The sequence below is a fragment of the Ranitomeya imitator genome, chromosome 5, assembly GCF_032444005.1.
Source record: "Ranitomeya imitator isolate aRanImi1 chromosome 5, aRanImi1.pri, whole genome shotgun sequence".
NCBI classification, from domain to species: domain Eukaryota; kingdom Metazoa; phylum Chordata; class Amphibia; order Anura; family Dendrobatidae; genus Ranitomeya; species Ranitomeya imitator.
This window is the reverse complement of record NC_091286.1, coordinates 564359271-564377829: the sequence shown is the minus strand read 5'-3', so window position 1 is coordinate 564377829 and position 18559 is coordinate 564359271. Positions and strand designations below refer to the sequence as shown.

Here is an 18559-nt window from a genome sequence, read left to right as displayed (position 1 = left end):
GCTGGTTGGCTATTGCAGATTCAGTCTTCCCAGCCTGGTGCAGGGCTACAATTTTGTTTCTGGTGTCCTTTGACAGCTCTTTGGTCTTCACCATAGTGGAGTTTGGAGTCAGACTGTTTGAGGGTGTGCACAGGTGTCTTTTTATACTGATAACAAGTTTAAACAGGTGCCATTACTACAGGTAATGAGTGGAGGAAAGAGGAGACTCTTAAAGAAGAAGTTACAGGTCTGTGAGAGCCAGAAATCTTGATTGTTTGTTTCTGACCAAATACTTATTTTCCACCATAATATGCAAATAAATTGTTAAAAAAACAGACAATGTGATTTTCTGGATTTTTTTTTCTCAGTTTGTCTCCCATAGTTGAGGTCTACCTATGATGTAAATTACAGACGCCTCTCATCTATTTAAGTGGTGGAACTTGCACTATTGCTGACTGACTAAATACTTTTTTGCCCCACTGTACTTGTCAGTCACTTATAGCAGTGCTGGATGAAGTCATCCGTGGCCAGTGCTAGACTAGTCTGGTCTCTGGTATAGAAGTAGTAAAGACCACAGATCAATGTGTCCTGATATTATTGTATTCATGCCATTTGGTAACTGGATAAACAGGATAACTGCCTGGACCGTAAGGCTATGTTTCCACAGTCAGGAAACGCTGTGGATTGGATGCTGCGTACAGCATAGTGGAGGGGATTTTATGAAATCCCATCTCCACTATGCATACAAAGACGCAGGCCAATTGCGTATACGGACATGCGGAGCGTCTTTATAGACTGCAGCATGTCTATTTATCTTGGGGAGAAGCTCAGTCTATACAAGGCAAATTACACGGTCCATGTATAGGATGTGGTGATTCCGCATGGTTCAGTGAATACAGGCGGAATCACCGCGCGTACAAAAGCTGGCAGCGCTTTGGGCGGAGCTGCGTACAAAATGCTGCATATACTTAACGTGGAAGCATACCCTTAGGGTATGTGTACACATCGTCTTTTACATGTGGCCAACCTGCCAAGTTTTTACATGAGGAAGACCCTTAAGGGCAGTTGACATATCCTGAGCTGTCTTTTTTTTTTTTTTTTTCCTCTTACATCTTTTTTAGTTTCCTGGCACTTTTTTGTTGTTTTTGATGTGTGATATTTGTTTTCAGGCTATATGCACACGTTGCAGATTAGACCGGAATTGTCTGTGCAGACTCTGCATTTCTTGGCAGAAAATGCAGGTCAAAATCCACTCTTTTTTTTGCGGACGGGTGCAGAAACGCTGCAAATCCGCAAATAGAATTGACATGGTCCTTATTTGAATCTACTGCTTTTTCCGTGCGGATTTTCCCGCACCATTAGCACAGCATTTTTTTCCTATTGATTTACATTGTACTGTAAATCACTTGCGGTTCTGCAGCGAATCTGCGCTGAAAAAAACTCTGCGGATCCGCAGGAAATCTGCAACGTGTGCTCAAACCCTTAAAACCGTTTTCCATCATTTTGGGTCATTTTTTGTGCTGGGGCTTTTCCATTTAGTTTTCTTTTTTTTTTTAAATTTAACAAGGAAGAAACTGATAGCTAGATGTCAAGGCATCTTTTTGGAAAATGCTCACAAAGACGCCCAGGCATCGTCCAGTTGTCTTTTGAGAGTTACCGTTGACTTCTATTGAGCATCTTCAGAGTGGAAAAGGCCTGATGATCAGCTCAATTATTTCACCCGCTTGGCATCTTTTGAACCCTAAATCAGTTAAGACTCTCCAAAACCGCAACATACGTACAGCCAGTCACTTTTACATGCCAATGCAAACGTTCATCCATTTCAGCATTATCTGAGTGTTTTTTCAGTTTGGGTTTGGAGTGCACCCACCTGAAAAAAATGTTATGTGCACATGCCCGAATAGTCCTTCCAAAAGACGCTAACAGACTTTTATTGAATTCATTTTAATGTGAATATTATTAATAATGTTTTATTTTTTACTTTTTTCAGAAACTGACCACAATGGGAGAAATAGAAGGCACTTACCGTGTGCTGCAGACTCCAGGGGCCCGTCTAGGTACCCAAAGGACCACTGGAATAAGTACCCTTGAGCCAGGACAGACCCTCAGCATGACCTTCTCTTCACCTGCCAAGGCCACAAACCAGGATTCATGCTCCTCCATTTTACTTCTGGATGGCACTGTTCTCTCTGTGGAAGTAGGGGTACGTTTTCTACTCATTTATAAGTCACGTGTCGTGCTCTTCGTTATTTTTTTCTTTCGCAATAAGGTTAATTATACACTTTAGTATATTGCTGGTCCAAATGTCCTATTCTGCTAAATTCCAGAGATTGGACCTATTCTTTCGTTTTCAGACCTACCATTATGTTGGCTTCTCTAGAAAATTCTATTCATGAATTTACCAAGCATGTAATGTAGATTATTTCTAGATTCACCTCATTCCCTCAGAGTAGACTGATATGTTAGTTTCAGTGTTCAGCTGCCGTGTGAACCTCAGGGGTTAAAGTTATGGAGTGTGTGATGTTACACATCTAAACCGACACTGCTCTTACCTGACAGAAAGGAAGGTTCTTCAGAGCCAAGAAATCCGCACACGTGTTTGAGTATAGGCTGAGCATTCACTTGTGGCCTACAAGAAACACGCCCTGCTGGCTGCTATCTCTCGCCACACCCGTAGGAACCATTACGGTGGTTAAACAATATTATCTTGGTGGTTAAACATTTAGGGTATGTGTACACAGAAGTTGTTTTTTTTTACTTTTTGAGGTGGTAAAAACTGCTTCAGGAAACTCTTCTTTTGAGTGGAGTTCTTGGAGGAGTTCTTAATTTCCTGAAGCAATTTTGAAGAGTACTCAACTGTTTTTGGAGGTTGAACTGTCTGGTTCGCAGTTTTTTCCATCAGGAAATGCTACAAAGAAGTGACATACATTTTCCTACCTCCCACCAGGTGGGTTTCAGAACCTAAGCTGGAAAAAAAACGCGCAAAAAAAAATAAACATGAGCAGCAAAGTAGTTTTACAATAGAAATGAATAGGAAGAATCTTTTCAAATGTTTTTTGAGCAAGCGACCCATAAAAGAACACTGTGTGGATAACCTTTAGGGTATGTTCACACTTTGCGGATTTTGCTGCGGATCCGCAGCGGATTTGACCGCTGCGGATCTGCAGCAGTTTCCCATGAGTTTACAGTACAATGTAAACCTATGGGAAACCAAAAACGCTGTGCATATGCTGAGGAAAAAAACGCGCGGAAACGCAGCGGATTGCATTCCGCAGCATGTCACTTCTTTTCTGCGGATTTTCACCTGCTCCAATAGGAAACTGCAGATGAAAATCCGCAGAAGAAACCGCAGTAAAAACCGCGATAAATCCGCAGTAAAAACCGCGATGGGTTTTCACTGCAGATTTTGGAATTCTGCTGCGGAAAAATCCGCAGTGGAATCCGCAAAGTGTGAACATAGCCTTAGGGTATGTGCACACGATGCAGATTTAGTGCAGAACTGCAGCAGATTTTTCTGCAGCAGAAACGCTGCAGAACTGCACTGTGATTTACAGTACAATGTAAATCAATGTGAAAAAAAAAAAGCAGTGCACATGGTTCAGAAAAATCTGTGCAGAAACGCTGCAGATTTCAAAGAAGTGCATGTCACTTCTTTTGTGCAGTTCTGCAGCGTTTCTGCGCCCCTCCATAATAGAAATCCATTGGTAAAATCTGCACAAAAAACGCATTAAAGAAACGCACAAAAAATGCACAAAAAATGCACAAAAAACGCACCTGCGGATTCTGCCAGGAGATGCAGATTTAGTGCAGATTTTATGCAGAAAATTCTGCATCAAATCTGCATCGTGTGCACACAGCCTAAGGGTATGTTCAGACATGGAGGGGTTTGTACTGTAAATCCCCAGTAAAGGTGCATTTCCACTCAATCGTAAAAAATTGATCCTAGATATACTCGATTCATGATAATTATGCAGTTCCAACAGGCTGCCTATCACCCAACGAGCAATGGAGACCGCTCGTTTGTAGCTCGTTTGCAGCGTATTCTGTGTAAACAGGACCTGTGCTGCCGAGAACAAAGGAAGCCTAAGTACACTAAGGACATGTGCACACTTTGAGTTTTTGCCTCTCTTTTTTTTTATGCATTTTTAATTGGAGATTTGTCACAAACCCTGAAGGATCCTGATGTCATCAAAGTCAATTACAATTTACTGAAGTGTCATGCACATGTTGCTTATTTCTGACTGGCAGATTTGGTGCAGAAAAATATCTGTAGCATGTCAATTCTTACATCATTTTTTTCAGCATTTTTTCATCACAAAATTTAAGAAAAATGCATGCAAATGGAGTCAAATGTGCGTTTCTGCTACTGTATTTTTTTCCTGCCAAGAGATGCAGAAATGGTGCAGAAATTTCTGCAGCCAATTACTGAAGGTGTGCACATAGCCTTAACAATGTATTACAGATTGCTGAGCAGACCGTCATCTGAAGCCTGGTCTGCCTGTGTGCACTAGTGTTAATCATTTACTGATCTATGGTAATGTAACACTGCCATCTCTGATAGATATATACCGTATATACATTTACAGTATGTGTGGATGGGGTTTTCCTTCGGTTGCTGTATAGAATCCTCACCAAATTGTGCAGCCAATCTGCCACGTGTGTATTAATAGTCTCATAAGGTGATTTTCTGTTTGCAGTACAGATATGACTGTATTTAGAAGGGACATTTGGCGAATTCTCTTTCTGTGACTGTTTGCCGTTTTAGGTGAATGGCAGTTGTTGGCATGTGTGGCTGGAAGGAAAGGCGCAGTCAGGGCTTCCCACATAATCCTGGGCTGGACGGCGTGTAATGACGATGAGCATCTGGTATTCTCAGGCCAGCTTTGCCTTCAATGGGAAGCAGATGGACTCGGGATAAGCTCTGCTAACAAGCTTTGCTCTTTTTACCTCTGTATGTGAACAAATCCCCCTTCAGTTGTTGTATTCGGACATCATTTTTTTTTTTTAGATCGGATAAAATGAAAGGTACTTTTATGTTCAGATTATTATTATTTTTTACTGTATTTTATTTTTGTCTATATATACACATGTATAGCACCTGTCTACCGGGTGGGAAGTAATTCTACAATGGGACACTATGGCCGAGAGGCCCCTGCCACAGTGGCACAGTGTGCAGATAGCTACTACCATTATAACTGAGCAGTGACATAACCTTCTACCTAATGGCCGTTGGCAGTAAAAGCTTTTCGCTGTCATTTGCTTCCTTCACATATTATCGGTGTAGTTTTTGGCCATGACGTGTACCACGAAGGTAGCCTGATAGTATAACAGATCCATGATGTAAGGATATTACCTCTGTATAGTGATGAGCTAATATACTTGTTAGATTTCCCAAGCACGCTCGGGTGTCCTCCGAGTATTTTTTTTTTAGTGCTCTGAGATTTAGTTTTCCTCCCCTCAGCTGAATGATTTACATCTGTTAGCCAGCATAAGTACATGTGGGGGTTGCCTGGTTGCTAGGGAATCCCCACATGTACTTATGCTGGCTAAGAGATGTAAATCATTCAGCTTAAGTGAGGAAAACTAAATCTCCGAGCACTAAAAAATACTCGGAGGACACCTGAGCATGCTTGGGAAATCTCGAGTAACGAGTATATTCGCTCATCACTACCTCTGTAGTATGGGTATCCGATGAAACCTCGCACATTGAAGTGCAGTAAGGGCCCATTGATTTCTATGGCCGGTGTATTGGGTAGTGTTTAGCAGCGCTGCCACATGTTAGGCATGCCTTTAGATCGGCAGCACTGAATTGTTTCATGTGCTTGGACTTTTCAGACACCTCTTGACTTGTACTGTACTTTCCTATGGATTTTTGGTCCTCTTTCTGAATTGAGAATCTGCGGCAATCAGCTGGAAAGTTGTACATAGCTGTAGTACAGTGGTGTGATTGAGCCCTCGAGGTTGTAATCTCATTGCACCTGACTGTGCGGGTTCCAGGAGTGCAGTAGAGGAAAGCTTTTTCTAACCGACCCTCCAAGAGGCTTATTGTGTTTAATATGGTGATGCCCGCTTGTGATATAAACTATTTGCTTAGATTTAGGTATAAAATGTAAATTCTTTATACAGTTAGTCCTCGGGTTATGTCTGTCTCGTGTTACGTCGTTTTGTGGTTACGACGCTTTATACAATGCCTCATTCCGACTTACGCGGTTTTGCGTCGTAAGTCAAACTACGTGCAGCGGCGGAAGAATAGAGGCCAGTACTGTACACTGTACCCGGTTACACGAGGAAAACAAGTCTCTTGCACGCCATAACACCCTAATTATGTAGGGCACTGTGTTAGGATAGGTGTTTGGATAGGCCAAGTGTTTGCAGTACTGTACTGTTATTATGGTACAGTACTGTATGAACGTATGGTCCGACTTACGTCAAAATTCGGTTTACGACGCCGCGTAAGAACTGATCAACGTCGTAAGTCGAGGACTACCTGCATAAGCAAATAGCCTCTTCACAGAGGCAAAGGACTTGAACTCTAGCGATCCGTAGTCCGTTAAGGCCGCCATTAACTCCAATGTCGAACGCATCGCTAGCGCACGCCCACAATGGGCGTGCACTAGGGATGTGCCGTCATTGAGTGACGGACACTGAGACGCGGGCTGCAGCGTTTCCGGGTCCGTCACTGCTAGCGCAATACCGGCACTTACGTTTACATCAGCCGTTACCGTATGTGTGGAACGGGCTGCTGTAAACGTAGTGTGAACCCAGCCTTACCACATGACTTGGGATAATAAGCCAAATTAGAAACTCCATTTGCAGTCCCATGTTTCAGGGTGTTTGCCACTCCTCAGTGCAAAGCAGGAAATCTGATTGGCTCTGACTCATGAACGTCTTTATTGCCTGTACTTGATCATGACAGAAGCTTTATAAAACTGTACATGAAGTTGCCCATCCGCGAGGCACCTGTAAATAATCATGAAACACTTACTGATGGGGCTGTAATTCTCAGAAGAGACGTTCTGGCATCAGCATGCTCACAAATGCTAGTAATATTACTCTTCATTCTCGGAGAGAAAAGTCTGCTTACATCAAAACCTAATGGCTAATGTGCATACAAAGAAGCACAGGTGGGATTCCCAAATCTGCTTTCTTACAAATAAACCGCAGGTATCGCTATCACTTACTGGACCGCTTGCTGCATTTTTGTAATAAAATCCCTGTTTTCACTTCTGCAGATCTCCCAGTTCTCTGAATGCTGAGATATGTATAACCCATCCACACCACTCACTGGCAGCTTTCTGTATACACTGTTCATAGGCAGAAAGCAGCCAATCAGTCGTGGGGGCGGGGTTATATAGAGCTCATGAATATGGAGGGCTACCTGGCAGCAGGTTTACTAGTGCTTTAGTGTTAGTTTGCTGATAAAACAGATTTTTTTCAAAACTACAGTAAGTAGCCCAGTAAGTGACACATCGCTGGAATCAATATCTGTGTCTTTACATTATGCTTAGGTGGCAAAAACCTGGTGACAGATTACCTTCAAATTCTTTTACATGGCCCACAATTGACATATATATAGCAGTCTGTGCCTACTTATCTCTGATATGATTGGACATTCGTGACACTATTTGAGTTTCCCCACATCTGTGTGAATCGGGCACATCACAGCCCTATGTGCAAAATTCTAGCGGAATGCCGCCTAATGTGACGGAGCGGACATTTCTGTAGGGGACTTGCTCTTTGCTGACTATCTGCCCTTGCCATTTGTAATAAAATGACTACACATACTGCTATACCGGTGGGAATGGCCTGATGCTACCCTATAATCAGTACAGGGTCACGAGAGAGGCCAGACCGGCACCACTGACCCTCATCACTCCTTCCCGTGTTTCCCTGTGTGTGATTTTCTGAGGAATGGTATATGGCTCTGGTAGTGAAGCCGCCTGATGTGTCCCTGCCTGTTGTGTGAGTCAGAAGGGAGGCAGCTCACACCCACATAGGGTTAGGACAAGACTTGAGGCATCGTGTACTGATCAGACAGTTAGCAGCCTTGGATCGCTGCCCTGCCCACAATACGCCTGTGGCAGCATCAGCGACGTTCTCCTCACACATTTATGTTGTACACTAAAATGTGTGCCAGGAAAACCCTTGGCGTCGCTTGAAGTATATCCAATGTAGGCCAAGACAATGTGCTTATGGCCTCCGTTGGATAGATGTGCTGCAAACAAAAAAGGTCTGGAACAATGTCATAGGCCATGCTCTTCCATACAGTGCCGGTGTACCATCATGGAACGGAAATCTGGTGGTAACCGGACACTGTGATGTATCCCACTGAATTCTGTTGCGGAGGGATATGTCGCACACCCCATGTGTAAAACAGAGGATATTAATGTGACCCGATGAGGCCTCATGGGGGATGATATACATATCAATATACATTTGTTGATTAGTTTAAGGTGATTGGTCATTTCAGGTTGTGGAGAGACTTCAGCATAAAGCAATGGAACTAGTGATCAGAAAGCAGGTATCTTCATGATTACTGCATCAAACATGAGTTGAGCAGAAGATTTGAGGCTTAGATCCGGGTGATAAGTTACATGTATGTAGTTGGGTCTGCTTAGTTTTTAACCATCCCTTCATATGCACACCTATGAAATAATGGCTTCAGGAGGCTTAGGGTATGTGCACACGTTGCGGATTTGCTTGGTGATTTTTCCGCACAGAATCCGCATCTCTTGGCAGAAAACGCAGGTGCGTTTTTGATGCATTTTGTGTGGATTGGATGTGTTTTTGAAAGCTAAATAAAGATCTATTATTGACCAAAAAAAAAAAAAAAAAGATTTGTGATGTCATTTCTTGTCCAACCTCCTCTTTTACATTTGTCCAACACACACTCCATTACACACAGATGGATACATGATAGCTAGAAGGAATGAGATAGCTAGATCTATATATAGATAGATCTATAGATACATAGATCTATCTATGGATAGATATACAGCACAGACCAAAAGTTTGGACACCCCTTCTCATGTAAAGATTTTTCTGTATTTTCATGACTATGAAAATTTTACATTCACACTGAAGGCATCAAAACTATGAATTAACACATGTGGAATTATATAATTAACAAAAAAGTGTGAAACAACTGAAATTAAGTCTTATATTCTAGGTTCTTCAAAGTAACCACCTTTTGCTTTTATGACTGCTTTGCACACTCTTGGCATTCTCTTGATGAACTTCAAGAGGTAGTCACCGGGAATGGTCTTCCAACAATCTTGAAGGAGTTCCCAGAGATGCTTAGCACTTGTTGGCCCTTTTGCCTTCACTTTGCGGTCCAGCTCATCCCAAACCATCTCGGTTGGGTTCAGGTCTGGTGACTGCGGAGGCCAGGTCCTCTGGCGTAGCACCCCATCACTCTCCTTCTTGGTCAAATAGCCCTTACACAGCCTGGAGGTGTGTTTGGGGTCATCGTCCTGTTGAAAAATAAATGATGGTCCAACTAAACTCAAACCGGATGGAATAGCATGCCGCTGCAAGATGCTGTGGTAGCGATGCTGGTTCAGTATGCCCTCAATTTTGAATCAATCCCCTACAGTGTCACCAGCAAAGCACCCCCACACCATCACACCTCCTCCTCCATGCTTCACGGTGGGAACCAGGCATGTAGAGTCCATCCGTTCGCCTTTTCTGCGTCCCACAAAGACACGGTGGTAGGAACCAAAGATCTCAAATTTGGACTCATCAGACCAAAGCACAGATTTCCACTGGTCTAATGTCCATTCCTTGTGTTCTTTAGCCCAAACAAGTCTCTTCTGCTTTTTGCCTGTCCTTAGCAGTGGTTTCCTAGCAGCTATTTTATCATGAAGGCCTGCTGCACAAAGTCTCCTCTTAAGGCCGGGGTCACACTAGACCGTAATACGGACGAGTGCAATGCGCTAAAAAATCGCATTGCGCTCGTCCCAATGTTAATCTATGGGGCAGCTCCCATCATCCGATATTTTCTCGGCCATATTCAGGATCCGAGTGAAATCGCAGCATGCTGCGATTGTCAGCGTATCTCAGCCGAGAATCGCCAAGGAAAGTCTATGGGGGTGAGAAAAAATAGTACAGCACACGGACCATCAGTGTGACTTGTGAGAAATTCTCAGGCATTGGGCAGGTGACAGGAAAGGCTCAGCCATTATTTGCTCATTTTGCAAGTGTGTGAGAAAATCTCGCCATACGGATGTCACACGGATGTCAAACGGATCATTTGATGCGAGAAAATCGCATCCTCGCACTGCACATGGATCACTGTTTTGGTAACATTTGTGCGATTCTCGTCCGTCAAAAACGGACCGTTTTTTTATACGTTGTGTGTGTCCCCGGCTAACAGTTGTTGTAGAGATGTGTCTGCTGCTAGAACTCTGTGGCATTGACCTGGTCTCTAATCTGAGCTGCTGTTAACCTGCGATTTCTGAGGCTGGTGACTCAGATAAACTTATCCTCAGAAGCAGAGGTGACTCTTGGTCTTCTTTTCTTGGGGCGGTCCTCATGTGAGCCAGTTTCTTTGTAGCGCTTGATGTTTTTTGCTACTGCACTTGGGGACACTTTCAAAGTTTTCCCAATTTTTCGGACTGACTGACCATTTCTTAAAATAATGATGGCCACTCGTTTTACTTAGCTGCTTTTGTCTTGCCATAGTACAAATTCTAACAGGCTATTCAGTAGGACTATCAGCTGTGTATCCACCAGACTTCTCCACAACACTACTGATGGTCCCAACCCCATTTATAAGGCAAGAAATCCCACTTATTAAACCTGACAGGGCACACTTGTGAAGTAAAAACCATTCCCGGTGACTGCCTCTTGAAGCTCATCAAGAGAATGCCTAGAGTGTGCAAAGCAGGCCGCAAAGCAAAAGGTGGCTACTTTGAAGAACCTAGAATATAAGACATATTTTCAGTTGTTTCACACTTTTTTAAGTATATAATTCCACATGTGTTAATTCATAGTTTTGATGCCTTCAGTGTGAATGTACTATTTTCATAGTCGTGAAAATACAGAAAAATCTTTAAATGAGAAGGTGTGTCCAAACTCTTGGACTGTACTATATCGATGCATAGATATATCTATGAATAGATGTAGATAGATATAGATAGACTAGATGGTGGCCCGATTCTAACGCATCGGGTATTCTAGAATATGCATGTCCACGTAGTATATTGCACAGGCCTCGTAGTATATTGCACAGGCCTCGTAGTATATTGCACAGGCCTCGTAGTATATTGCACAGGCCTCGTAGTATATTGCACAGCCCTCGTAGTATATTGCCCAGTCACGTAGTATATTGCCCAGTCATGTAGTATATTGCCCAGCTACGTAGTATATTGCCCAGTCACGTAGTATATTGCCCAGCCACATAGTATATCCACGTAATATACTGCCCTGTCACGTAGTATATAGCACAGCCCACACAGTATATAACACTGGCCACGTAATATCTAGCACAGCTCACGGAGTATATAACACTGCCCACATAGTATATAACACTGCCTATGTAGTATACAGCACAGAGCCACACGGTATCTAACACAGCCCACGTAGTAGATAGCAGTGTGGGCACCAAATCCCTGTTAAAAAAATAATTAAAATACAAAATAGTTATATACTCACCTCCTGGGATCCAGCGGAGCTTCGGCGATATGCGCGCGGCTGCCGCCATCTTCCGTTCCCAGGATGCATTGCGAAATTACCCAGATGACTTAGCTGTCTCGCGAGACCGCTAAGTCTTCTGGGTAATTTCGCAATGCATCGCCGGGAACGGAAGATGGTGGCCGGCGCGAGCGGCTCAGCGGACAACGGAGGGTGAGTATAGCAGTTTTTTTTTTTTAAATTATTTTTAACATTACATTTTTTACTATTGATGCCGCATAGGCAGCATCAATAGTAAAATGTTGGGGACACACAGGGTTAATAGCGGCGGTAACGGAGTGCGTTAACCGCGGCATAACGCGGTCCGTTACCGCCTGCATTAATCCTGTGTGAGCGGTGACTGGAGGGGAGTATGCGGGAGCCGGCCACTGACTGCGGGGAGTAAGGAGCGGCCATTTTCTTCCGGACTGTGCCCGTCGCTGATTGGTCGTGGCTGTTTTGCCGCGACCAAACAGCGACATGGATTTCCGTGACAGACAGACAGAAAAACGGAAGTTACCCTTAGACAATTATATAGTAGATATATCTATATTAAGTTAAAGGGGCCGAATAATACTGCACGCCCCATTTTTTCAGTTTTTGAATTTCCACAAAAATTTAAAATAACCAATACATTTTGTTCAAGTTTACAATTGTGTTCCACTTGTTGATTCTCCACCAAAAATTTAGATTTGGTATCTTTATGTTTGAAGCATGATATGTGGGAAAAGGTTGAAAAGTTCCAGGGAGCCGAATACTTCCGCAAGGCACTGTATGTCCATAGATAATGGCAAGGCCAATGTTTATTAATGAACCGTATGTTTAATTTAGAATAAAAATGGAAAAAAATTATGTGGGCTCCCACGCAATTTTCTGCACCAGAGGGGAAAAGCCGGGGGCCAATATTTGTAGCCTGGAAAGGGGGTAATACCCATGGCCCCTTCCCAGGATATGAATATCAGCCCGCAGCTGTCTGCATAGGGGGACCCCCCAAAAATGACGTGGGGTCCCCGTATATTTTATAGCCAGAAAGGCTATACAGAATGCTGCGGGTTGATGTTCAAAGCCTAGGAAGGGGCCATGGCTATTGCCACCCCCCCCCCGGCTACAAATACCAGCCCGCAGCCGCCCCATAAATAGCGCATCTCTAAGATGCTCCAATACTGGCACTTAGTCTCTCTCTTCCCACTCCCGTGTAGCGGTTGGATATGGGGTAATAAGGGGTTAATGTAACCTTTGTATTGTAAGGTGACATTAAGCCCAGTTAATAATAGAGAGGCGTCAATACGACACCTATCCATTACTAATCCTATAGTAGTGAAAGAGTTAAAAAAAAGACACAGCCAGAAAAAAGTATTTTAATTTTCTTAATTTCATCATACTTACAACCACGCCTAATTCCTGCGACGCCCTCGATCGCCTGCAAAAAATAAATAATAAACCAACCGTATGCTCCCTTTCCGCCGTAGCCCAATTAATAACGAGTGTCCCACGACGATTTCCCCTATAGAACAGTGACATAGAGTGATGTCAATGGCTCCTGCAGTGCATCACTGGAGAGTTTACTGTAGTTCATTGCTCTCACTTGATGGCAATGCTGCATGGGAATTTTCCCACAAAGCAGTGCTGCAAGTGAGTATGAACTATACTGTACTCACAGCGGCGGAAGGATACCTTCCGTCATTGTATCGCCGGAGCCCCTGGGAGAGTGGTCGCATCAGCTGATGTGGCAGCTCTCCACGGGAGATCGTTGTGGGACACTTTAATTGGATTACCGCGGATCAGGGAGTATATTGTTGGTTTATTATTTTAATATTTCTTACAGGTGATCGATGGTTTCCGGATCAAGGTGATTGGTGAGTATGTATTGTATGTACTCTATGTATTGTATGTACTGTATGTTGTATGTACTGTCTGTACTGTATATGTGTTTTGTTTTTTTTACATTCAACACATTAGCCGGATGATGGGACTATTACTGTCCCATCATTGGCTAATGTGTCAATCACTGTAGCAGGCATAGCCGACGATGCCTGCGCGTGCACGCACACACATACACACACACACACACACACACACACACACACAAAGACCCCCGGCCAGACCGCAGACCCCGCCCGCACACACTATACACGCACACAGTCACCGCCCACACACTCCTGATCTGCAGCGTTTTCATCCGCAGATAAACTGCAGATCTTTTTTACATCTGCGGTTTTGCTGCGGTGTGCCCGACACAATGGAAGTCAATGGGTGCAGAAATGCTGCAGAACCGCACGAAGAATTGACATGCTGCGGAAAATGCACCGCAGCGTTTCCGCCCGGTATTTTGTGCAGCATGTGCACTGCGGATTTGATTTTCCATAGGTTTAAATGCTACTGTAAAACGCATGGAAATCTGCTGCATTCACAGGCAAATCCGCAACGTGTGCACATAGCCTCATACTGGCTCGCCTGCTTTCCCCGCATGGTAGATTGCTTGCTGCCCTTGTAAACTGTGCTCCTAGGCTGCAGCAGGAAGCAACTGTGATTTCAATAGCTGCTTGATTGCTTCCTGCTTATGGTAGATCCAGCCTCGGAGGGAAAGAGGAGGACGATACACACCCAGATAGCAGAAGATGGATGTAATGTGATGATTGTGCTGAGAGAACTGCCGGTATTGAGGTTTTCTTTGTATTTTTGTACTATAAATTGTAGTAATGTATAATTAGTAAGTAATGTTCTCCCAGTTGGCTGCGTTTTTGTTTCAGTAGAGTAATCTGCATGCAGTGGGTGCAGAAGGGTTGTTTTTTATTATTAAAGGAGTTCTTCTATGAAAAAGAATAATGTATAAACTAACAGAACCTTTAAAAATAAGCAGTTTGGCAATGCATGAACAATTATTCTTCTCTGTCAAAATATCTTACCTTGTGTGTCAGTGGTAGCAACCAATAGTTTCTGCTTTCCCTGAAATATCGGTCTACCTTCGATAGCAGACTTGTCTCTTCTGGTCCATTGCTCTGTCAGTGATGTGGCTCATTCATTCTTCTATTGTTCTTCTCTGCTTGTTAGATCTGATTTTGAGCATTCTCTTATCGTGACAAGATCACTATTGGGAGGATCACTAAGGGCCGTGAAATATTTTCAATATTCAATATAAGTGAACCTTTCAAGATTTCCCTTCAGGGTGGCGAAAAAGCTGCCAAAACAGCTCAAATTAGGGGTAGACACCAGGAAAAGTGGCATCAATTGACCCAGAGTACAAATAGTATAATTGCGTAGCATGGATGCATGGGACAGGGCTTGGACCAGCATTTCTGGCTTAAACATCGCAGTGACAGGTGTAGGCCTGGTGCTCGGAGAGCCCTGCCAAATTCAGGCTATACACATGAAGGAGACCCAACTTGGAGTCCAAACATTTCCAAAAATTAGGGGCAGAGACAGGAAAAAGTGGCATCAATTGACGCACAGTAGAAATTTGATAATGGGACAGCAGCAGTCAGCCATGGGCCATGCATGGGGTGTCTGGGTCTGGGACAGCATTTACAGCTTTTAATTTAAGTTTAAATTAAGACATTAAGAATAGGTGGGCGATGGACAGGTGTAGGCCTGCTGTGCTGAGAGTCCTGATACCTCATGCAACAGCTCAAACTGCTTTTCTCAGGTGGCACAAATATCAGCTTCGTAGACTACTATTGTTAGAAACTTTTTAGGATAGTAACACAGGTTGTTGACTGATAGTAAGTGCAGGCCTGCCGGTCTGGGAGCCCTACTGCTATAAGCACAACACATATGAAGGAGACCCAACCTGAAGTCCAAGCTGTTCCAAAAATTGCCACAGACCACTAAAGTGGCATAAATTTACCCAGAGTAGAAATAGTATGATGGGGCCTTGACACCCCTTCCACAACAGGCAACACACCAGATGGAGGCCCAACTTGGAGTGTCCACATTTCATAAAATTGTTTTACAGCAGCTGTAGCAACAGCAGGCACAGAATCCACGACAAAAGTGTCAGACTGCAGTAGCTCGAGATCAATGCTGCACACTAAAAATTACACTCTTGCCTAGTCTGGAGATCCATGACTTGTTCATCTTGAAAAGTTAGGGTGTCTACACTTTCAGGGGACAGCCGAATGTTCTTATCTGTCAGGACACCAACAGCAGCGCTAAAGACCTGTTCTAAGAGATTTCTGTCTCCCAGGCATGAAAAAGCCTCCAAGGCGAGCTCAGGCCACTTTTCCATTTTTGAAGACCAAAATGTCAAATTACATTGATATTGAGCTTCAGATACTCCTGTACCATCCTCTCCAGTCATTCACAATGTGTCAGACTTGTACTCTGTTCTGCTGATGCATATGCTGGTGTAAAAAATGTGTGAAATGACTCCCAGAAATTGCTTCTGCCACTTACCCTGCTGCTGCTAATGATTTTGCGTTGATGGCTCAATGTTCCCTTGGTTGGACGTCTATAACTGCAATGCACACTGCGTGCCTCACTGCTGTCTTGGGCTAAACCACTCTTAAGATTATCTAAAAGCGTGCTTCGATACACCAGCATGCGGTTGTCCCTTTCCAGGGGTGGGTGGGAACCATCTGGCAAAATTTACTCTTGTACCATGGATCTAACAGAGTGGCAGTCCAGTAGTCCGCACTATTTCTATGGCCAGGGCCACACTTGGGTGTGCAGTGCTAGAAATTCTCACAAAACTCTTGCATCAATACGCGGCACAGCAGCTGGCACTCAGGCACAGCTGGCATAGAAATACATGCAGCCGCACGCTTCGGTCCCAAGTGCCGGCGGCAGTGCCGGGTATTGATGCGAGAGACTCGTGCGATTTTCTCGCACTGCACACACAAGTGTGACCCTGGCCTAATCCTAAGAATACGGGCATCATGTTGCAGATAGTGCAGCAAGAAGGTGCTAGTGTCGGGCGCTTCCATGAGGTCCAAGTCCATGGTGTGTTGGTGGCGAGTTAACCCTCAAGCTTGCTTCCTCTGTCCCCTTCCGCCAACCACGGACAACAGAGCGGGGATCATTTATACTCTGCATCTCCTGGTTGTTGTGCGCCCATCACCTCTCCCTTAAATCTTCCTCTATTTATTCCTTGGCTGCTGCACCTTCGCTAACATTTTGTCTAATACATTGAGCCTCCTCAATCTCTGTAATCCACCCTCCCATGGCACCGGCCTGTGCAACGACAGACCGGAACTTAGAGATATTGTTATCCTTCCGCAGCCTCCTCTGCTTACACCTCTTCCTCTGGGACTACCACCTCCTCCCTCAGACTATTCAAGTGTGCTCCAGCATGTACAACCCCTGGCAAAAATTATGGAATCACCGGCCTTGGAGGATGTTCATTCAGTTGTTTAAATTTGGAGAAAAAAAGCAGATCACAGACATGGCACAAAGCTAAAGTCATTTCAAATGGCAACTTTCTGGCTTTAAGAAACACTAAAAGAAATGGAGTACAAAAAATGTGGTAGTCAGTAATGGCTACTTTTTTTAACCAAGCATAGGGAAAAAATTATAGCATCATGAAAAGCAAACAAACAAAAAAACAATCCAAGACATCACTAGTGATGCTCACTAGGAAGTGAGTGACCGTGCTTTCTGCAGCAGCGCATCCAGGCTGGCATAGTGGCGGAGAAATTGCTGTACTACCAGGTTGAGGGCATAAGCCATGTGTGTGAGGTTGCCCCAGCGTAGGGCCGCCACCAAGTTTACACACTTATCACACACGGTCTTCCCTGTGTCCAGGTTCAGTGGAGACAGCCATTGGTCAAACTCAACCTGGATAGCTGTCCACAACTCTTGAGCTGTGTGACTGCGATCTCCAAGGCATATTAATTAAAACAGTGCCTGATTGTGTTGAGCCCTGGCTGCGCAATACAAAGGTGGGTGGATTCTCTTTGCACTGTTGAAACGCATGTCTCATTAAGGGAGAGGTTGAGGGTGCAGGTGGAGGCAGAAGCAGTGGAGGAAGTGTTAGGTACATAGGTTTGTCCCGCAAGCCTTGGGGATTCTAAAACTTGTGGCCAACAGATTGGGGATGGTGGAGTTCAAGCTCTTAGCTTTGCCATGTGTAGGACTTCGGGACCGAGGGCTGGCTGCTGTGCTGAGAGACGGTGGAGTACGGTGAACACAAACTGCTGGACTGTGAGTGAGGTGGAGGCGGAGATGTTATGGTGGATTGAGAAAGATGTCATGCGCTCTGTGAAACAATTACAGCAGGCATCTCCACTTTCGGAACAGCTGACAGGCTCTCACTCACCCAAACTGTAGGGGGGTAAACAAATGGAGATTATGTGGCTGGAGACCTGTGTGAGAACACTTGGTACCATGATGGAGGAGGAAGAAGCAGCAGATGCGGGTGATGGGACAGCCACTGGTTGGCAAGGCCCACTAGTCCACATTTTAGTGCAGTGAAATTCCGAGACTAACACATGTTGATTTCGCATGTGCCGGTTCATGCATGTAGTAGTCAAATTATTTCAATTTTTGCCTCTACTGAGTAGTTTTTTGCAAATTTGGAAGATAACATGAGTTGGATCATCCATTGCAATTTCAAAAAAAGGCAACCCTTGCTGCCTCTGCCTACTGCAGACCCGCGCTGCTGCTGGCCACAGCCAGAGTTGGAGCTAAGGATGCAGTGCTTGTCATAGTTGCATCACTCAGTGTCTGTGAGGCAAGCTGCAACGTAACCTCCTCATCTTCCTTCTCTCCACCTCCTCTGCTGAGCTACTCAGCTGCATGCCTCTGGGTTCACGCTAAGTGGGATCCACAACCTAATCGTCATCCTCTCTGTTCTCATACTCCTCACCCTGATAGTTACCCTTCTCTTCCTGCCCTGACCGCACAGTACAGTCCACGTATGCCTCATCAGAATCACCTCCACCCCCGGGTTTAATGTTTGGTGAAGAGGCTC

The 18559-nt window shown here is 44.3% G+C and overlaps 1 protein-coding gene across 1 annotated transcript in view; it reads left to right on the top strand.

Annotated features, from left to right (window-relative positions):
• Positions 1 to 18559, top strand: part of FARP2 (FERM, ARH/RhoGEF and pleckstrin domain protein 2) — a 135956-nt gene that overhangs the window by 22416 nt on the left and 94981 nt on the right. The window contains exon 2 of the mRNA XM_069726779.1: positions 1970 to 2182. Coding sequence (XP_069582880.1) covers positions 1982 to 2182 — 201 coding nt within the window. The 5' untranslated portion in view covers positions 1970 to 1981. The remainder of the gene's footprint in view (positions 1 to 1969; positions 2183 to 18559) is intronic.